The sequence below is a fragment of the Myiozetetes cayanensis genome, unplaced genomic scaffold (assembly GCF_022539395.1).
Source record: "Myiozetetes cayanensis isolate MyiCay16 unplaced genomic scaffold, myiCay2020 scf5-8, whole genome shotgun sequence".
NCBI classification, from domain to species: domain Eukaryota; kingdom Metazoa; phylum Chordata; class Aves; order Passeriformes; family Tyrannidae; genus Myiozetetes; species Myiozetetes cayanensis.
This window is the reverse complement of record NW_026087742.1, coordinates 45563919-45580367: the sequence shown is the minus strand read 5'-3', so window position 1 is coordinate 45580367 and position 16449 is coordinate 45563919. Positions and strand designations below refer to the sequence as shown.

The window sequence follows — 16449 nt, the reverse complement described above, 5'->3', positions numbered from 1 at the left end:
GAGCTTGCCTACTTACACATTGCTCTTGACCTGTAAAAAGAGACTAGATCTCTCAGAGCAACTTGAAGAGGAGAAGGAAGATTGCTCTACACTCTGATCTGTTTGTACACATTGGCAAAAAGGGAATGAGGTAGGAGGATGCTTCTGAGTTGTCCTTTTGCTAAGAAAAAGGTTTATACAAAACCACATGTTCCTAGGATTTCCTTGATGAGAGTTGATTTGTTTGTGTCTGCCTCTTACAAGTTGTGTTGTGTTTTTTCTAGTAGATCTTTTAAAGGAGAGATTACTAAGTAAAATGCCAAAAATTTTCTTTAAAAACCCCTGTCCTTGCTTATGTTCCTTTGTTAAATGTCTATGTATGGTATGCTATTGTCCACATTTGTTATTTTTAAGATATATGCCAAGCTTGACTGTCCTGATAAGCAGCCTTGCTCAGGAGGTCTGGCTTCCTTCTATATAATTGCAGCTGTATAGGTCTGAGTAGACCAATGTAGCTTTCGAGTTAGGAAGTTAAATAACTGCCCTTGACAGTGGATGGTTGTTTTAATGTCTGTTACGCATTTAATAAAGATGCGTCCAACCTTAATGATTCTATTTCTAGAGTGAGTTCCCAAAACAATTTTCCTAGAGGAATAAGAAGAAGTTGAGACTAAATGTGACTCCCATTTTTCCAGAGTGTTTTATCCTATCTTGCCTTTTTCTTGCTTGCATTTGGGTGTAAGTCTGTGTTCTGGTTAAGTGCTTGCCAACAGGAGCCATAGGGCTGAAGCTGGAAATGGGCAATTTAGTATTTCTTCTTGCTGTCGAGGGTTGTGTGATCTTAAGTTACTACTCCTTTATCTTATCCTATCTCAGATGCACGAAACACATGTGAGAAAATTCATTGCCTAGAACAGGAATTCCTCTTGATCACTTTGACTAATGAAAGCAAATATTTTTTTTCAATAGCAACAGGAAGAGAATGTCAGTGATTGTTCGAACTCCGGCAGGACAACTACGTCTCTACTGCAAAGGGGCTGTAAGTAATTATGCTGCCTAATGGAGAACTCACACTACCAGTTATTGTTTCAACAGCTGTGGCTGATACTGACATTTCATGTCTCATACATAATACCTGTTAGCTTTCTGTTTAAGGCCAAGTGATTTAAGAGAGCTGTCATTCTTCCTCTGACTCCTTTTGCAGGCAGGAAGATTGCTAGGCTTTCTGCAGCCCAGTTAAAATCCTGAAACTAATGGGATCAGTACCCTTTACTTCAGCCGAGTCAAGATTTCACCCAGCTGTGCTGTGGGAGTTCAGCAGCTGGACTAAATGCTGTTGTCTGAATTTATAATATTAAAATCTGTTCTCAAGTGGTTGGCTGTTGGCTTGGTTCTCTTGCACCTTTACACCTGCTGTTGTTTGTCATCATGACTTGCTCCATGTTGTGCTTCTGTCTTCACTGACAAGAGCAATAACTTACCACAGTACAAAGTCTGCAAAACTAACATTGTCCACAGCCAGAGAATGGTTCTAATTTCAGTGGAAAACTATGGACCTGCCTTTTTTTTCAACAGGGAAAAACTGTTTCTGACCTCTGTAAGGATCTGGTTTACTGGAATTTGTCCTGACATATAGGTCTGGGTGCACTGCTCTATTGCTTCAGTTTACCTCCCCTGATTTGATAAAGACGTGCTGGCTTCATGCTGGAGTGGTGAAAGTGTATTAAGACTGCTGCCATTGTGTATTAGTTTACAGTTGTACGTCTAGTAGGACCACCCAGACTAGCAACTGCTTGTTGTTCATGCTGTGCCTCAATTAACACTGTTTTTTGGAGTGTGGCACTGGAGGGAATGGAGAAGAGGACAGTTTGTAGTACCAAATTTCATCTTGTCTTCCATATGAGCAACCCTAGACGTACTAACAGAGCATAAGTGTTGCAATGATTAAGGTAATGTGGTGGTTTGTCTGCTGCATCTGCCACTCATCTGAGGTGTAAGTTAACTGCCTGTTTTGCATTAACTGTTGCGCAGTCTGGTAGTCATCCTCTGTCCTGTTGCTTCCATAGTAAATTGGTTTGTATTCCTGTCTCTAATCAATGCTAGATGTAGATCTGTTTACTTAGCTTAAGAGCTATGAGTATGAGTAAAAGTAGGGTTTCAGTGTTTTACATGTTTATAGCAACTTGTTCTGGTAGTTGCAGAATGGAATCCAGAGACACTAGATACACAGGCTGATGGTGCTGTATTTTGATTGCAGCTGTTAGCCTTTTCAATTGTCTTTTGATTTAGTGATGAAGAAAGCTGTTGCAGGAGGAAAGTTGTTTCTGAGAGAATTTCGCAGTAGAGTGAGATCAGTGTTTCTGCCTCTTAATTTTTAAAATCAGTGGAAATCTTTTCTAGAAAGGATTGCAGGAAACTCTTCTGTATGGGACTACAGTATGTACTGAACTTAAGATCAGACACTTACTCTCTGAAAATCAATAGATTGGCTTAGTAACTAAGAGACAAACGTTCTGTAATGTCCAATAATGGTGACTTTTTAATGGAAAGAGGGGAGAAAGGCAGAGTGTACTTCTGTCCTCATTATTTAAAGTGGATGCAGTATCCCTGCCACTGGACACAACCCAAATGACTTAATAAAATCAGAATCTCTAAAAACTAAATTTATTACTTATAAATATAGTCTTGATTTTGATATTAGCAAGTCCATTCAGGTTGCTTCACTTGAGCTTGTAAATACAAAAATGGAAACTTCATATGTAGACTTACTCTGTTGTAATGAATTTGGTTTTAATAGGATAATGTAATTTTTGAGAGGCTTTCAAAAGATTCCCAGTATATGGAGCAAACTCTGTGCCATCTTGAATACTTCGCAACAGAAGGTAAGAGAAACAACATGCACTGAGAATTCAGTTTTATCAAATTACTTGTAGCATTTTCTGCATTGTCTAAGATAAGTAGTGTCAAATAAGACAATTATGAAGATAAATCAAGACGTGTGTAATCGGCAATTTAACAACTGTAGGATGACTTTAAGACTAGGGAGGTTTTTGCCCTGCTTCTGTGTGATTTCAGTAGGGAAGTGGAAGAGATGGTGTTCTCTCTGTCCCTGATGAAGGGAAAGGGTATAAGTCGTATCGCCCGGAACAACTCAACTACACTGGAGTTAGAGTTGTAAAAGTTGAGTGCCAGAGTCCCTGGCTTTACGAAGCAGAGTAATAATCTGAACATGCTGGGAAGCCTTGTAGACCGAGACATCAAAGATGACCTGAAGTGGTCTGTAAGGCCTTTGACTGATTTAACACCTCTGTTCACAGGGAACTTGGCTTTGTTCCCTCTTCTGCAATAGTACAAGATACTTGTGCTATAGTAAAACCATGAACCAGTGGTTTTCTTCCTAAGTCTGAAAACATAATTCAGTTTTTAAATATATATTTTTTGCAGACTCCCACATTCCCGGTAATGAAATTTTTGTATTTTATGGCACACACTCATTTCTACTTGATTCATGCTAGGAAAAAAAAAAATCATTACTTCTCTATGTAAATTTTTGTCAGTGGTCTAATAAATTGGTTTTCATACTTCACAGACCCTATTCATTATATCATACATGTCTAACTCCCATTATTAATGCAAGTTAGATTTATACACTGAAGAAGAAATCAGTTTTGCTAAAAGAAAACGTGGATGATGCAGTATGTTTGACTAATGTGTCCAGTCACAGTATGTAGCCAGTTTTTTAATTTGATCTTAAAAATACATGAAAGCCAGACTTGTTTTCATGCTCACTTAAAAAGTTAAAGATGGCTTTTGTTGGTCAAGTAGGGCTAGATTGCAACAGTGAAAATCAGGGACTGGAGACATCTATGTTTTTATCTGTTAGACTGTCTTGATTTGCACCAACATTAGTAATGAAATGAGCCAGACTTTTGGTTGACGTTTGTGGAAATTTAAGTGCTTTAAAAATGTCAAGGGAGATTTTGTAGAATCCAGAGTTTAACAGTCTGTGTTAATAGCTCCTGTTGTTCCAGTGAGAGGATTAGGATTTAGCATTCATTAGGGCAATGGTTTGATGATTCTCAGTGTAATTTTACTACGGGTAATGTTTTGTAGGTCTGAGGACGTTATGCATTGCTTATGCAGATCTATCTGAGAAGTCTTACAGGGAGTGGTTGAATGTCTACAATGAATCGAGTACAGTTCTGAAAGACAGAACTCAGAAACTGGAGGAGTGCTATGAGATCATTGAAAAGGTAAAACATACTTCTTTGATGATTGGATGCAGGTTCCCTTATATGTGTATTTTTCAGTGGAATTTGGGCTTTATATGATAAAATAAACTGTTAATTTTATAGATGAGAAACTGAAAAGATGTTCTTAGATGGCAGCCTGTTCAGTCCATAGATCTCTCAAGTTTTAATTCGTAAGTCTGAGACAAATTTACAGATAAAAAATTAATTTCTACTTATAAAAGCTTTTCACACACGTTTTTTATCTTGCTTTATTGTGTGAGATTTTTGTAACTTGATAAAGCATATGTATAAAAATCATTGTGTTGCACTAAATTCTCATGTACGAAGAGATACACTGCTTTTCATACAGCAGTCACAGTTCAGGTTTTCTGAAGGCTTCATTGTAGGCACAATGAAGTGCTTACCAAAGCCTGAAGTTGCGTGGACTGAAAAAAAGGTGGATAAACTGCACTCTGTGAAAATTGCAGAACTCCTAATTTTGGAAAGGGAAGGTAGGTATCAGAGGAGCAATTTGTAACGCTGATTCCACATAGACTTAAATGTTCAAGTGCCAACACTAGGGGCCAGTGTTTCCCTGAGCCTTGTTGGTCTTGCTGCTTTCTGAAATGCTGGTAGTCACGCTCCTCACCTACACGTGTTTATACTCTTGTCCCTTGCTTCAGGTATTTCAGTCTCATTTTATTTAGTAGTTTCTTTAACCATACTTTGAAATTCAGTTTATTTTAAAATTAATATTAAAAGTGCTGCTTAAGTTCTGGAGCACTCTTTTTTATTGGGGCAGAATCATAGAATGACCTGGTTTGGAAGGGACCTTAAAGATCATTGAGTTCCAACCTCCTGTGATGGGCAGGGACACCTTTCACTAGACCAGGTTGCTCAGAGTTGAATCCAAGCTGGTCTTGAATACTTCCAGGGATGGGGGACATCATGAGGAGGCTGAGACTAGGAGCGGAGTTCATTGTCACAGGGTAACAGAAAAGCTCCAAGAACTCTTTCAGCAAGAGCTGAAGATTGAGTCTGTCTCTTCAAAGTAATGCCTAAAAATCTTCTTTGATGTTAGAGTCAGCAACAGTGGGTGTCTAATCATTAATTCTGGGTAGCTCCTTTCAGCATTCTGCTGTTCTTGTACTCCTCTGTTGTCACTGAGGTGAAACATGAAGATGGCTTTAACTTGACTTTGAAGTGTGTTCTAAAACCTTAGATCACTTTTGGTCATCTACCTTCCACCTTTTTTCACAATCCAGTATCTTGAAAAACAGGGAACTCACGCATGGGTTTTAAAGTTGGAGTTTTTGACTTGGTGCTGTACTGACAAGAACTATCCACTGTATGCCTTTCCTGTTATTGTTTGCTTGCTGCTCATACCAAGGAACAGGGTATTTCCAGATAAACTGGCCTGTGGCTGTAACATAAAATATAATGTATTTTAACAGGCTGATTTTTTTTTTTTCATATAAGGGCTCAAATTGAGAGCAAGAGAGCTACTTTATCAGTCTAAGTGTTGAGATGGCTGGATCATAGTACAAGTGCACATGTAGCGACAAAGTTGAACTGGCTTCCTTCCCCAGCTGTACGCTGGCTGAGAGGGCTTTGGTGGCCCTTTAGGGGACTTTAGTAACTCCCCTGGTCAGGTAGCTCAACCATGCTGATCCCTGTGCTGTCATGTTTAGCTGTTTAACAAGTGATTTGGGGAAAAAAAGACAATGTACAATTGCACACTTGGATTCTCTTTGTAGCAATGTTGAGAGCATTTTTAGGGCTTAACATTTCATTGGGAGGCTGTAGGGTACTAAAGCATGATAACTTGCATGAGTTGATTCTGCTGCCTTTACCAGCTGAATATCTCATAACAAAAATGAAGCTGTGTTAAGACCTGCAGCTAATGCCAACTTACACACCTGTATGAATAACAATTTGCTCTTCTGTTCTTTGAGCATGCGTAGATTCATACAAGCAGAAGCTGCTTTAATGCCCTCTTCATGGTATCATAGAAGGGTTTGGGTTCAAAGGGGCCTTTAAAGGTCATCTAGTTGTAAACTCCCCCCTCATCATGGACAGGGACGCATTTGAGTAAACCAGATTGCTCAAATCTCTACCCAGCTTGTCCTGGAACACTTCTAGGAATGGGGCATCCACCACTTCTCTTGGCAACCTATTCAGTGTCTCACCACCCTCATCTTTTTCAGTTTAGAAGCATCACTCCTTGTCCTGCCACTTCAGCTGTCTTTATCCATGTTTTGTATAAGCCCACTTTTTATATAGAAAGACCATGATAAGGTCACCCTGGAGCCTCATCATCTCCAGGCTGAACAACAGTAACTTTCCTAACTACTACTGTTCACTTCATCTGTCTTCATTTGTTGAATAATTTTAGTCTCTACCAAGAATAGAAGCTTGTCCTTTTCCTGTGCAATTACTGAAGCAACACATTATACCTAAACTCAATTTATCTCAATTTATGTTAAATTAAAGATCTTTGCATGTCTAAGGAATCATTAATATGCTTTTAAAGGTAAAATCTGTGTAGACTGTACCTTTTGACAAGGTTTATTTCTTAGCTGTTTTTTCTGCCTCACTTTTTTTTTCTGTGAGGTAGCCAAATCTCTTCAAGAAATTACTTTAGAATTGCATAAGAATATGGCAAACTCTGTAGTTTTAAATTCATTGTATGAGGCATGCTTTTCTGGCAGACACCTGTACATTGACTAGAGATACTTGGATTGATTAACGTTCATACCACTTGTATGACATAAACGTAGTGATTATATCCATAAATAGTTGCAATAATTTTTGCTTTGAGTGATTGTATCCAGTCTGTATGTACATTTTATGGACAGAAATTAGTTTAAATGATGTGATGCCAAATGACTTGTTTTGTGAGCTTAAATGCATAAACTGTGACCACTCATCATGTTGCTATGGTGATTAGTGAATGCTCTAGTATATATGTTCATCCATAGGTTAGCTTTAAGTTTTATAGCTCCAATTAATTATTCTTGAAATGTTGCCATCTTTCTGATCAGAAACGCTCTGTTCCATTCTGTACCTCTTGAAATGGGAATTGTGTGCAGAGGAAGTAGAATAACCACACCAGAAATTTACTGTAACGTTGCTCGTCAAAATGCAGTATTAACAATGGGAGGCAACATGCTGTCTTAATTCCTTTTTGAGTGTGTTCCACACAGAGGTTTATCTTCAGAAAACAATCCCTCAAATCCTTTTGTATTTTTTTTCAGGATTTGCTGCTTCTTGGAGCTACAGCCATTGAAGATCGCCTGCAAGCAGGTGTCCCAGAAACAATAGCCACATTAATAAAGGCAGAAATTAAGATATGGATTCTGACAGGTGACAAACAGGAAACAGCTCTCAATATAGGTATCCATCTTTCTAGTTAGTCTTGAATTTGTCTGATGCATAACAGGTTACATACAAGATGTGCTGTGTGGGATTTTCAAAAAAATCTGGACTGCTTCATATAGAATGGTTCATCTGCATGAGTTTGGAGAAGGGGTTTTTTAGTGAAATCTTCAGTCTGAGTATCAGGCTATATTCAGATTTTTTGGTTTTTTAAGGCAAAAGGGACATTTCTGCTCTTGATTAGATGCAACTCTTTTATGGAATGAATATAGATAACTCTGCTTTCTGATGAAAACCAAAGAGCTCAAACAGACTCTTTCAGGTATTCTGTGCATTGTATGAAACTGGTTTAGAGTTTTTTTCTCTGACTCACTGCCTTTTCTAGGCTCTAATAGAGTTTGGGATATGATGGGAAATATGGTAATGCAAAGTGTATAGATTACAGGTTCTTGCAAACCATGTCTGTGAAAGGAGGTGGAAGCTTAAATAATTGACCCTGATGGCACATCTATTAGTTGAGTATATTGTGATTGTTAGTGGAAGTGTTTTCCTACTGATGCTTGCTATTGAGTGTGCATGTGTAGATCAATATGGGTTGTTTTATTGAGGTATAACCCAGACTTTCTTGTCTCATGTGTCTTCGTATGTTGAAGTTAGTACCAAGAGATGAAATTAACTGTTACAGTTGTAGTAGAAATAAGGTGGATGGCTTCAGTAGACAGTTGATTTAAAGGCTAGTTATCTGGTTTGAATCACTATGCAGATTTTGCTTTCTTTACAAGTAGTAGTCAATGAGAGGAGGGAAGCATCATCTTTTAACTACTGAAAAAAATGTATCTACAGATTCTGGCATAAGTACCTCAAATAAGTCGATATATCAACCAACAACAGGTAGCTTGAACACAAGTAAATGAGCTTTTTCTGAATGCTGTGAAGGAGACTAACTTCTAGCTTCTCTTTTAAAAACTGTTAGTTTGTTGTTTCTTTTATTATAGTAACTTGAAGGGAATAAGCATCTCTATTGAAACTTCTAAATTATCACTTTGTTTAATGTACAGTTTGGTACTGAAACTGGCTTCATGTTCAAGTTAGATTGAAAGTACAAACATGTGGCAGCCTTCCAGGTTTTTGTATGTAACTCATTAATAAACGTTGCACTTAAAACCCAACCCACATGTTCATATGCTATCTGGGGAGTGAAAAGTATTTTCACTTTCTCATTGTGTGTGGAGGCTATCCTTATGGAGTCTTGCTTGCTGTATGGATATGTGTGTGTATTGAGCTGTATTTGAGTTCTTGGCAGGTGTATCAAGGAGCTGGAGTACTTTGTTCTTCCAACTTCCTCTTGATTCTTTGTTTTTTAGGATTTGCCTAGGTCTCTCTCCTGATTGCATTTTTGACTTCTCTGGAGAATAGTGGTTGACCTTATGTGTGGTTGGCTGTATGCCTTCTACTCAACCATGTGCCAGTCAATAATTTTGCAGGTGAAGAGGATGTTCATGATGAAGCTTTAATGCTGATCAACCGTTTGAACTCCTTACCTATAACAAATGGGAGCTCCAGGTTCAGAAGCATCTTTGAGCATGACCTGCTAACAACTCTTAAAAGGGTTACGTGTTCTTGTAGCTTCATCCTTTTTTCTTCAATCAACCTGCATCTTCATTGTCTTTCAGTGAGACAAAAACACCCATGACAGATTTCTATTTACTATCATCCTAGTGCTCAGCAGGCTTACAAAAAATCAGAACTGCTCTATTTCCAGTCATTAACTTCTTTAGGAACAGGTTTGTTTTCTGGGAATGGCAATACAGTATTACTCAATGGTATCCCTCCTCTGAAAAATTAATCAGTCTCTACAGTTGAGCTGAGTGCTCTTACCTAGTGTGTGCATTCATAGTTGTGAACACTGTCTTAAAATCATAGAAGGGTTTGGGGTTGGAAGGGATCTTTTGAAGACTTGGTCCAACCCTCCTGCCGTGGGCAGGGACATGTTTAACTAGATCAGGTTACTTAAAGCTCTATCCAGCCTGGTCTCAAATCCTTGCAAGGATGGGGCATCCACAACTTGTCTGGGCAACCTGTTCCAGTCTCACTACCCCATACTCAGTCTTTCATATAAGCTCCCTTTATGTATTGAAAGGTCTTCCCAGAGCCTTTTCTTCTTCAGGCTGAACAACTCCAACTCTCAGCCTGTTTTCTTAGGAGAGATGTTCTAGCCTTTTGATAGTTTTTGTGGCCCTCCTCTGCACCCACACCAACAGGTCCATGTCTGTCTTGTGCTGGGAGCCCCAGGGCTGGATACAATACTACAGGTGGGGTCTTGTGTTCAGTTTTTCATCGCTCAGTATCCCCAGGTACTTCTCAGTAGGGCTGCTTTCAATCCATTCATCCTCAAGTGTGTCCTGATTGATATTTGGAATTGCTGCAGTACAGGTGCAGGGCCTTGCACTTGCCTTGCACTTGTGGAACTTCATTACATTCTCATAGGCCTACTCCTCAAGCCAATCCAAGTGCCTCCTGTGGCATCGCTTCCCTTGAGTGTATCAACTGCACGATTCAGCTCTGTCTTGTCTGAAGATTTGCTCAGAGTGAACTTGATCCCACAGTGTGTCACTGTGGAAGATACTGAATGGTATTGGTCCCAGAACTGACCCCTGAGGAACACTGCTCATTACTGGTTTTCATTTGTGTGTTGCGCCATTGAGTGTAACTCCTTGGGTGTTGAACCATTGACTGCAGCTCCTTGGATGCAGGCATCCAGCCAATTCCTTACTCTTCTAACAGTACATCCATCAGATTCATATCTTTCCAGTTCAGAGGTGAGAACACTTCTTGGTGAACTTTGCTTTTTTTTTCAGTTGAGGAAACTGAAGCAATGCCTGCAAACTTGCCTACATCCCTATGCAAGTTTGATCAGGTATCCTGTGCCTTCTCTGAACACACAGGATAATGATTCTTGTCTCAGGTGCTGGATTCTGTATGCCTGCAGTATGAATGCCTGAGGGCTATGATCTTTAACTCTGGTTAAAACAGTCTTTCTCCCAGGACACTTGAAGGGAAGTAAGTCCCAGAAGTACCTGATTCATCTGCTTTATGGACTTTTAGTCAGACTTTGAAATTACAGAGCTAGATACCAACTTACAGGTGTGGATTGACATTCTGTATCTGGCTTTGAACCAGCAGCTGATCTTACTCTACTCAGAAGCATTGAGAAAACTATGTACATATGTTAGAGAATGTATTTTTGCTTGCTGTGTTAGTATTGCCAGTAATAACTATTATAAAACTATTATAAAACTTTAAAATATTACTGCAAATGTCTAAGATTATTACTGGTAGTCTCACAGTTGCTACCTACTTTGCTTTACACTAGTACTAGATTTTAATATTATCTTAGTCCTGGAATTGTACAGAATGTGTAGATCTTCTATAAACCCTTGTTGGGCTTGGCTTACATTCTCTTATTCCAGTCTTGACCTTCCTGTTTTAATGTGATAGAAAGATGCAAAATAGCCTCAGTTCCAGGGTAAGTTCTTCTGAATCCGTGACTTCCAAGATGCACAGCAGAGCAACTCAGTTTTCCACAGTATCTTTTTTCTACCAGCTTGACTTGTAGAATGGCATCTTGATAATTTTAAAAGAGTTAAAGTGAAGCAGTGGTTTAGAAATGACAGCTTGCTATTGCAGCTGCTGTTCTAATCAAATGCTACTTTCAAAAGAAAATCCTTTTGAATTAGTTACGCTGAATTTATAACACCCTACTGTACAAGACTGTTGCCATTCCCTGATATGGAAGGAAGTGCTTAAACTTGTAATATTCCCTTTTTCTTCTCAATGAAAATAAGGAAGTGAGTTTTCAGCCTGGGACTAACTTTTAAAAATGGCAAACTGACTTGAGAAAAACGTCAGTGCTTTGTCTATACCTGCTGGAGGTTTGTTGCTCAGTTCTGTACTACCACCTAAGACTTGTTCCCAGGCAGAATCAGAGGCTGTCTGCAAAGCTTTCATGCTGTAGGCTGCACTTAATTAGAATGTATTTCATCCTTTTCCCAACAGGTATGTGTGAGTTCAGTGTTATTTAGTATTGTTATCTGAAGCATAGTGTAAACCTTGGCTTGTTAACACAACTAAGATGAAAATGTATTTGCAAGGTTGCACTTGATATTGATAGTCTACACAGCTGTGAAAATGGAGGACAAACTAAGCTTATGCAGGTAATCAAACCTGCCGCCTGAGAGGGCCTGGCTGTGGAATTGTAAGCATGTCTTCCACAAAGGAAAATGAGGGATTTGCTTTTTTGACAGAAGTCACTCATGCAGGCATGTTAACCCTGGATTATGCCTACAAAACTAGCCCAATTATAAGAACTTTGTAGCCTGAGGAGATGATCTACATTGCAGTTGATGAGCCAGTATGACCTTTCTAAGGAACCAAGAATCCCATTGAAAATTTCATGCCTCAGTTTGTCTGTTGCTGTTGTAAGATATGGAAAGAGGCACTTCATCTTTTTACATCGACTACATGTTATGCTTTTGAATCAGTCAGCCTTGCAGTGGTTCCTCACTGGGGCATTACTCTTATAGTGCAATAGCCTTCAGTCTCCATATAAGAAAAGTAAGAGGCTTCCTAAGATCTCACTTTATTTGACAGCAACTTCTTAAACTTGCTGTAATTCATTTCTATACAAGTACAAATACAGTACTTGTATACTGTATTGTATACAGTACAAATACAAAACTATTGTATTTCTTTTTACTGTGTAATTTAGATGAGCACTAAAAGGTGTGTGCTTCAAATTAATTCTCTGCTGTTTTATTAAGTGTGTGACTGTGTCAATCCCAAGTAAACTTGTATGTACAAGTGAGCTTTTAGGATAAAGCAGTGGGATTGGTCTGATGCAAGTTTGCATTTGTCTCTTGCCATTAATATGAGTGGGAATTAAACTCTTTATTCTGTAAATGCTTATACTTCTATAGACATAAGATATTTTGGTGTTTGGGTTTTTTTGTTTGTTTGTTTTGGCTTTTTTTGTCTTGAGAATTTTTGTTTTCCATTTTGGTGTCCTGGCAATTGTACAGAACTGTCTTCTGAGTGCTGCTACAGAGTATGGCAACTTGCTCTTGTTCTTTCATGTCCCAGTCCTACACTAAGAATAAGCTACTACAGTTACCTGGTTCCTACAGGACCTGGTAGACCCTCTCTGTGTGTCATTGATCTGTAGTTTTTAGGGATGCTCAGAACCTTCCACACTGAACTCTCCAGAGTAAAAAATGCTTATACAAGCCCGAGTGTGGGCTAAGGGAACTGGATAGCACCAGCTAATCCATGTGTGCTCTTCTGGTCATCTGGCATAGGTGCAACTGTGCATTCAGATCTGTTCCTGTGGTGCATGGAAGGCAATTCTGCCTCCAATGTCGATGAAAAAATAAAATAACTTTTGCTGTAGGGCAGTATTTGATTCATCTAGTTCACATGGTGCTTTCTTTAATTAAAACATCTCAAGTGATATATTTGGAAGTGCAGATAAAACTCAGCCTGTGTTGCTAGTAAAATTGTCATGTTGGAGTGTGTCCTATGCACCAATGTTTCCAACAGTCTGTCTGATAGGAGTAACTGCTCAAAAAGTAAATTGTCATCTGATCTATAGATGCTTATTTTAAGGTTGAGCTCAACCTTAGCTAGTCTTCCAAAAAGTAAATCCTTGTTTTGTGTTTTTTTTTTTTTCTTTCTATCTTACAGGGTACTCATGCAGACTCATTTCACAGAGTATGTCTCTCATCCTGGTCAATGAAGAATCACTAGATGTAAGTAAGCAAATTCTGTTATAATTCTTGACAGAAGGAGGTGTTACTAACAAGATGGAAAGTTGTCGAGCTTTATCATTGAATTCCTCTTGCTTGCCCTTAGGGGTAACAAGATAAACAATTCATGCTAAAACATAGGTGTGTTGTGCAAAATGTATTCCTGAGGTCTCAGTCACAAGCTGTACAAATCAAACTTAAGTCTCAGAACAAGAAACTTATGAGATTCATGGGTTTACTTCTGCTGCAAACTGGACAAACATGCAGCATGCCATCAGGATTATGATTAGTCTTTAAGGTATAGATATAGGAGTAACATGTTGGAAGAAAGAAAAAACCATAAAATAAGCTACATAAGTAGTTTCAATATAGTAACCTATTTTCAGTATTGTATGGAACAGCTGTAACCAAACCTAGGCTTGAGCAAACTGCATTGTAAGCTTGCCTATGTACAATAGCTTTTAAAACCCTAAATCAAAAATTGCTGCTAAGTGATTGCCATGCTCCTCATCTGTGTGTAAAAGTTAACTAGAAAAATCATACACTTATATATGAATCTTCCCAGAAGATCTTTTTCTGTTTTGTGTGTTTCAATGTCAGTATCAGTATTTGATATCACTTTAATATCTAATTTCTATTAAAGGTATTTGTAGAACAGATGAAAGGATCTATAATAGACAGCATCTGACATTTGCATTTAGAGTTGGATATTCATTGTGCTTGACTGCATGGGAGATGCAAAGTGTCTGAGTATCAGAGGAGTTACTGGATACCTGCAAATCGGGTGGAAGTGGGTAATACTATTGTTGCAAAGTTATCACCTGATAAGTGTTAGTTTCCTGTTGCCTTGATGTGATTTCAATAATTTCATGTGTAGAAATGTTTGGTTACAGAATCTGACTGTAAAGAGTACTGGAAATTTATCAGTAAACATAACTAAAGGAAGCTTTCAGAGCATGAACTTGACCGTTGGCAACTTTGAATGCACCAAGCTGTGTGGTGCAGTCGATATGCTGGAGAGAGGGGTGCCATCCTGGGGGACCTGGGCAGGCTTGAGAGGTGGGCCTGTGTGAACCCTGTGAAGTTCAGTAACACTGAGTGCAAGGTCCTGCACCTGGGTTCCTGCAGTCCCAAGCACAAGTACAGGCTGGGAGGAGAATGGGTTGAGAGCAGCCCTGAGGAGAAAGACTCAGGGATGTCCAGACAAAAAGCTCAATATCACCCAGCAATATGTGCTTGCAGCCCAGAAAGCAAACTGCATCCTGGACTGCATGAGAAGAATCACAGCTAGCAGGTTAAGGGAGGTGATTCTTCCCCTCTACTCTGCTCTGATGAGACCCCACCTGGAGTGCTGTGTTCAGCTCTTTGGCTCCCAACAGAGGAAAAATGTGATCCTGTTGGAGTGAGTCCGGAGGAGGGGTCTGGAGTGCCTCTGCTATGAAGACAGACTGAGAGAGTTTGGGCTGTTCAGCCTCGAGAAGGGAGGGCTCTGGGGAGACCCTGTAACACCTTCCAGTATCTGAAGGGGACCTACAAGAAGGCTGGTGAGAGTGACCTCTACAAGGGTATTGAGTGATAGGATGAGGGGGAATGGCCTTAAGCTGAAAGAGGGTAAGTTTAGATGAGGTATTAGGAAGAAATTCTTTACTGTGAGGGTGGTGTGACATTGGAAGAGGTTGCCCAGGAAAACTGTGGATGCCCCATCTATGGACGTGTTCAAGACAAGGCTGGATGGGGCTTTGAGCTATCTGATCTTGTGCGAAGTGTCCCTACCTGTGGCAGGGCAATTGGAACTAGATGATCTTTAAGGTCCCTCACAACTCTAACCCTACTATGAAGAAATTGAGAACCATGGAATATCAGATAAGGAGAAAAAAACCCTTTATTGGTATATAGTTGATGGTCTTTTAAGTAAAGAAAATGGATGATGACATGATACAGCATGAAGACCTACCTAATATTGCAGGTGACTGCTGCTTTAGCTCAGATAGCATATGTTTTTTGAAAACGTGGGCACAAACTTGAGCTTCTGAACTGGTTCATCTCAAAATGCTTTGTATTAAATCAGTCTTGTTTTCAAACTAAAATAAATATGTTATATTCCAAAGTACTCTTGTTGCCCTTTTGAATGTAGAATTGAATTTTTTTATAAGTCTGAATAGGAAACTCTTGATTTGTTGATAATTGCTTCTAGTTCTTTTAATTCTAAGGTGTCTCTAGCTACTTACTGCCAGTTTTTCAGTGTGGAATCTCCATAGTAGTATTTATTGTGTTACACCTGGAACAGAAATTTTGACTTGTATTCAACTGAGCTTAAAAATCTATCACTAGAAGATTCCCACACTAGAATTCTGTAGCATTATATTTAATATATTCCACCTCTGAAATCCATTAATACTAAAAATGAGTTTTTACAAGATCCAGGTTGAGCTTAGAGCCTTTAAATATTGATACATTTACTGCTTTGTGCAGTCCCTATGTGACTTCCCCCCACACACTTCTGCTCCTTGGCATGCAGCAGCAGGTGAGATGTGATCGAACAACTGTCTTGGCTTGGTTTTGAGAGCTAAATTTTTTCGAAGTTATGCACTTCATGAGAAAAATCAATCATTTCTGTTCTCTTCAGGGAACTCCTGGGAATAGAAAAGACTAATCCCTAGCTTGATTCAGCTGAATTCTAGGAACTTAGCATAATAATCTGCAAATGTCTATCCCTTACAGACTTAACCAGATGCATACATATACTCACTTGTTTTCTCTTTTTCTAATAAAGCTTTTTGAAATGAGAATATTTTGAGCACCAGGTTTACCTTGAATATAATTCTTGGACTCAGTTTCTGTTTAATTAAATTGGAACACCATAAAGTCTTACTGTGCGGCTCTTAACCTGGAAAAATTTCTTTCATTGGCATCTCTTAGAATTTGAGTTGTGAGAGAAGTGCGAGGGGTAACTGAAGAAGGGAAATCGGGAGACTCAGAGACACCCTGTCTAGTGTGTGTTACAGCCAAGGAATGCTGGGTGTGTTCCCAACCATCAGTCCTGCAGAAAGAAGAGCTGG

General features: G+C 39.0%; 1 protein-coding gene across 3 annotated transcripts in view; it reads left to right on the top strand.

Annotated features, from left to right (window-relative positions):
• The window catches only part of ATP8A2 (ATPase phospholipid transporting 8A2), a 318028-nt gene that overhangs the window by 79694 nt on the left and 221885 nt on the right, over nt 1-16449 (top strand). For all 3 annotated transcript variants that reach the window (XM_050334134.1, XM_050334135.1, XM_050334136.1), the window contains 5 exons: nt 949-1018; nt 2777-2861; nt 4093-4232; nt 7469-7607; nt 13329-13393. In XM_050334134.1, the coding sequence (XP_050190091.1) occupies nt 949-1018; nt 2777-2861; nt 4093-4232; nt 7469-7607; nt 13329-13393 (499 nt within the window). The remainder of the gene's footprint in view (nt 1-948; nt 1019-2776; nt 2862-4092; nt 4233-7468; nt 7608-13328; nt 13394-16449) is intronic.